This window comes from Lathyrus oleraceus, chromosome 3 (genome assembly GCF_024323335.1).
Source record: "Lathyrus oleraceus cultivar Zhongwan6 chromosome 3, CAAS_Psat_ZW6_1.0, whole genome shotgun sequence".
NCBI lineage: Eukaryota > Viridiplantae > Streptophyta > Magnoliopsida > Fabales > Fabaceae > Lathyrus > Lathyrus oleraceus.
This window is the reverse complement of record NC_066581.1, coordinates 445,398,919-445,404,542: the sequence shown is the minus strand read 5'-3', so window position 1 is coordinate 445,404,542 and position 5,624 is coordinate 445,398,919. Positions and strand designations below refer to the sequence as shown.

Sequence of the window (5,624 nt, the reverse complement as noted above, 5' to 3'; positions counted from 1 at the left end):
AATAAAACTTTCAGACCTAAAAGAACAAAATGTAAAAGGTTTAATGTCTATTCATGAAGAGCAATGGGTATGGCATAGACGCTTGGGCCACAATAGCATGAGAAAGCTATCTCAGCTAAATAAACTCGAGCTAGTCAGAGGTCTACCCAAATTGAAGTTTTCTTCAGATGCTCTATGTGAAGCATGTCAGAAAGGAAAATTTTCAAAATCATCTTTTAAAAAGAAAAATATTGTTTCTACCTTTAAGCCTCTAGAACTTCTTCACATTGATTTTTTGGTCCTGTTAAAACAGCATCAGTCAATGGGAAGAAATATGTATTAGTTATTGTTGACGATTTTAGTCGCTGGACATGGGTAAAATTCTTAAAGCACAATAGTGAGTCTCACTCTGTATTCACTAGCTTCTGTTCCAAAGTGCAAAATGAATTTGACTCTAAAATTATCAGAGTCAGAAGTGATCATGGTGGAGAATTTGAAAATAAATTTTTTGAAGAATTATTTGACTCAAATGGAATATCCCATGATTTCTCCTGTCCTAGAACTCCACAACAAAATGGAGTTGTAGAAAGGAAGAATAGGACACTCCAAGAGATGGCCAGAACCATGATCAATGAAACTAAGGTGGCTAAGCACTTTTGGGCCGAAGTAGTAAATACAACGTGTTATATTCAGAATAGAATCTCCATAAGACCTATTCTGGAAAAGACTCCCTATGAAATGTGTAAAGGAAGAAAACCCAACATTTCTTATTTTCGTCCGTTTGGATGCTCTTGCTTTATTCTGAACACTAAAGAACATCTGAACAAGTTTGATTCAAAAACACAAAAAGGTATTATGTTAGGATACTCAGAACGCTCTAAAGGCTACAGAGTATACAATACAGAAACCAAAATTTTGGAAGAATCAAAGCTAGTTGAGAAACTTGCAGATCTGGAGATTACTCTTGCAGGTTCTGACGAGAATATCAAAGCACCAGAAATATCTGATATACAAAGTTCAGAAGAAACTAAAGCCCCAGCGACCCAAAAGAAATTATCAAGTCGCCCCAATATATCTGAAGAGTTGATTTTGGGAAACAAGGATGAACCTATCCGTACTAGGTCAACCTTCAAAGTACCTGAAGAAACCCCTTTGGGACTAGTATCTCTGATCGAGCCTACTTCCAATGATGAGGTACTTCAAGATGACGACTGGGTTCTAGCCATGCAAGAAGAGCTAGATCAATTCTCAAAGAATGACGTTTGGGATCTTGTTCCCAAACCCAAAGGCACTCACATTATTGGAATCAGATGGGTATTCAGAAACAAGCTAAATGAGAAAGGCGAATTCGTCAGAAATAAAGCTCGACTGGTGGCTCAAGGGTACAGTCAACAAGAAGGGATTGACTATAATGAAACCTTTTCCCCAGTCGCCGGGTTAGAATCTATTCGCTTACTTGTTTCATTCGCTATAAATCACTCTATCAAACTATATCAAATGGATGTCAAGAGCGCATTTCTTAATGGCTATATATCAGAAGAAGTGTATGTCAATCAACCTCTAGGTTTTGAGAATTCAAATTGTCCAGAACATGTTTTTAAACTTAAGAAATCTTTTTAAGGACTAAAACAAGCTCCTAGAGCTTGGTATGAAAGGCTAAGTAATTTTCTTCTGGAACATGATATTATCAGAGGGAAAGTTGACTCTACACTCTTCTGTAAAAACAATAATAATGACCTCATGATATGCCAGATATATGTTGATGACATCATTTTTGGTTCAGCTAACCCCTATGTATGTCAAGAATTCTCTGAGCTAATGCAGGCAGAATTTGAAATGAGCTTAACGCAAGAACTAAAGTTCTTTCTAGGAATTCAAATCAATCAAGCTTAAGAAGCCACCTATGTTCATCAAAGTAAGTACATAAAAGACATTCTGAATAAATTTGAAATGGCAAAATGCAAACCTGCTAACACACCCATGCATCCAACTTGCATTCTGGAAAAAGAAGAAGTTAGTCAAAAGGTTTGTCAGAAGATCTATCGTGGTATGATAGGCTCTATTCTCTATTTGACTGCTACACATCCTGATATTCTGTTTAGTGTATATCTCTGTGCCAGATTCCAATCAGAACCTAGAGAATCTCATTTAACAGTTGTTAAAAGAATCCTCAGATATCTGAAAAGAACTCCTAACATGGGCCTGATGTATGAGAAAACATCAGAGTATAGACTTTCTGGTTATTATGATGCACATTACGCAGAGGGCAGAATGAAACGTAAAAGTACATCTGGAAATTGTCAGCTCTTGGGAAAGAATTTGATATCCTGGGCCAGCAAAAGACAATCAACCATAGCCTTGTCTACTGTAGAAGCAGAATATATTTCAGCATCATTATGCATTACTCAGATGCTCTGGATGCAGAACCAACTAGAGGATCTTCAAATCTTTGAGAGTAACATTCCTGTCTTCTGTGACAATACTACTGCCATCTGTTTAAGAAAGAATCCTATTTTGCACTCCAAAGCTAAGCACATAGAAATAAAACATCATTTCATTAGAGATTATGTTCAGAAAGGCGTAGTAATGTTAAAATTTATTGATACAGACCATCAATGAGCTGACATCTTCACCAAACCCCTTGCTGAAGATAGATTATCCTTTATCTTAAAGAATCTAAACATTCAAAATTCTCCTGAATAAAATATGCCTCTGAGATAGCAAAATAAGGCTCTAAAATAAACAGTTTGATTATGTATCTGACTCCGAAGCTACTACTAGTTAGAAGTCATCTGAGTTAGAAATCTCCAGGAACCAACTCTTTGGTATTCCTGAAGATCAGATAAAGTAACATGTGGAGCCTCATGCGTCTGACCTTGGAACTTCTAGACAACTGTCTAGATGTAATCAAGAAACAATCTCTTAAGATCTCCTCGAGCAGTGTGCTGATTTTGGGATTAGACATCATTTATGAGATGAAATCATTCTCCCTCTAACGTGCATACTTGGTTTTTGTGCTAAACTCAAATTTCTGTGTCGTTTTGCATGTGACCTAATTTGGGTATTTAAACGTTTCATTTCACAATTACACACTTTTCACTCACAAACACACCTAACCCTCTCCTTCAGTTTTCCTCTCTCTCTCAAAGGCATTTCTGCAGTGATTACTCAAGTTCTTCAACTTTCACCTCAAGTTCATCAACGCTCTTCATGGATTCTCAACAACAGTTTGTGTACAACTTCTCTCAACAAATGAACTCAAATGATCAAACTCCAAGTTCAAGTCATCAAAAAACCCAGCAGTCATCAGCGTCGTTTCCACTCCCATTTACAAAGAACCTCACATTCTTGATCGTGAGCCTCATATTCATATTGCAACTTCGTTTGAAAAGCTGGAAGTGTTGTGTGAAACCTTGGTGGATTTTGACAACATGAGAAGAAATGGTGTCGACCTCACTGATGAATTGAAGAAGCAAGGGTGGGAAAACTACTTTCGACGTCTCTATGGCCCAGTCTACACTAATCTGGTAAAAGAATTTTGGAGGTTCGCTGATGCTGACGATCACTACATTGTCTCATACATTCTGGGAGTCAAGATAGTCATCACAGAGAAATTAATTGTTGCTCTTCTTAACATGGAGAAGATTGGAGGAAGACGCATATACAACATCAATCCTAGGGCAAAGTATATGTCTCATGAGATAAACCCTACAATTTTTCAACAGAGTGCTGAAGGAAAGCATTCCAAGAACAAGGAACTGCATCAGAACCTTCGGGTATGGCTTAAGATCATGTTAGGCACCATCCATCACCGCCCAGCCTCCAACTCCTCAGATTTCATCAACACATACCAGAAATGCATTATGTATTGCACTCACAAGGCTCTGAAGCTCTGTCTTCCTGCACTCCTCTTCAAATATCTTAGAGACTCCGTGAAAGATACCAGAAACAACATGAAGACAAGAAATTACATTCCTCTAGGGAGACTTATATCTGATGTGCTGATTGGAAGTGGCCTCGTGGAACATTTGATACAACTCAGACTAATGGAAGATGTGATGATAGATACTGGAAGACCTCCGAATGCTCGCAATCTGAAGAGCATGGGAATTATTAATCAAGTCAGGGTCAAACCATCTTTGGACACCTCCTGGGAAACACTTAAAGATCAGAGGGAGATCCCAAATGGACTTTATTTTTTCTCAAGGATCGACCCTCCAGAGGTAGTCGCGTACTATTTAGAGGATCTGCGCAAACAAGGAGTAGACATCTCAGATTTCTCCTTAGACTGGCTGCCTGAATTTCTTCCAGATTTCATGAAGAGGACACGAGAACCTTCTGAGAAGACAAAGCAGGCAAAAAGAGCAAAGCTGGGAGAACCATCTGGATCAAGACCTCCAGTACCTCTGGTTGGATCACTTAGTAAGTTTGTACCTCTCCCTCCTTCTGTAAAAATTAAACCAGTTGCTTCCTTACTCCCTCAACCTTCGTCCATATACACAACCTCTGAAACTCCTCCCTCAACCTCTAGACCCTCTAACCAACCTTCTCAAAAATTCAATCTTGCCACCATATCTCTACCTGTTTCAGAAGTAGAAATGTTGAACGAAACCACCTCACCCTCCTCATCACCATCTCTACAATCCCCACCATACTATAGTCTTTCATCTGACACTGAACCTCCTGACCCTCACTCTCCAACTCTGGCTCAGCTCCAAAACTGTGCTCTGGCCTCTCAACAGCCAACCCACTCTAACCCCGCACCAGAAGTTACCTCTCCACCCCCAGAAAACCCAAACACAACCACCTCTGAACCTCCACCATCAGAACCAATCCACTCTGCATCACAACCTTCCCAACCACAACACTCTGAAATACCCTAACCAACTACCTCCGCTGACCCACCAACTCCCACACTTCACTTAAGCCCTCCCACTTCTCCCTCCCAAACCTCTGAACTAGAAACCACCCTTCTGACCCTTGTGGAAGCAACTAAAGTTTTTGCAGAATCTTCAGTTGACAAGGTCGGGTCTCTGACCATCAACTCTGGCATCAGTGATGATCCGTCCGCTGTAAGGACTCACTAGAATAGAGTGATAAGTTGGATGACTTCTGAAGCCTTCAAGCTGAAAGGCCTCTCTGAACAAGTCCACAATGACTTCATCGGAGACGCTGAGATTAGACTCCAGGAGCGTCTAGCCAGAGAAGCTGAGGAGAGGGCAAGAAAGGAAGCTGAAGAGAAAGCAAGGCAAGAAGAACTTCAGAGAATCAAAGAAGCTGAAGCCAAAGCTCTTGCTGATGCTGCTGCTGCTGAAGTTGAGGAAAAAGTCAAAGTTGCCGCTGAAGAAGCAGCTCGCCGTGCTGAAGAGTCTACTGCCAAGGTCATAAACGATGCACTAACCCAGAGGGAGTCCTCCACCTTCGTCCATCTGGTCCTGAAGACCCTTGAAGAGCTGCAGAAAGAACAACAGGTAGTCCGAGCCAGACTGGACCAACAGGATTCTGTCAATGTCAACATTCAGAACATGTTGTCCTAGTTTCTCTAGGGGATGCCTCCTCCTCCAAACCCTTAGGCACCTAGGATTTTTTCCTTCTGATTTGCTTGTTGCTTTATCTGCTCTGCTTGTTGCTTTTTGCTTCCATGT

General features: G+C 40.4%; 1 protein-coding gene across 1 annotated transcript; it reads left to right on the top strand.

Moving 5' to 3' along the window:
• Nucleotides 1-3,410: 3,410 nt before the first annotated feature.
• Nucleotides 3,411-4,862, top strand: LOC127131621 (uncharacterized). Its single transcript, XM_051060536.1, has one exon. It carries the CDS (start codon nt 3,411-3,413, stop codon nt 4,860-4,862), a length of 1,452 nt encoding a protein of 483 aa, XP_050916493.1.
• The last annotated feature ends 762 nt before the right edge of the window (nt 4,863-5,624 follow it).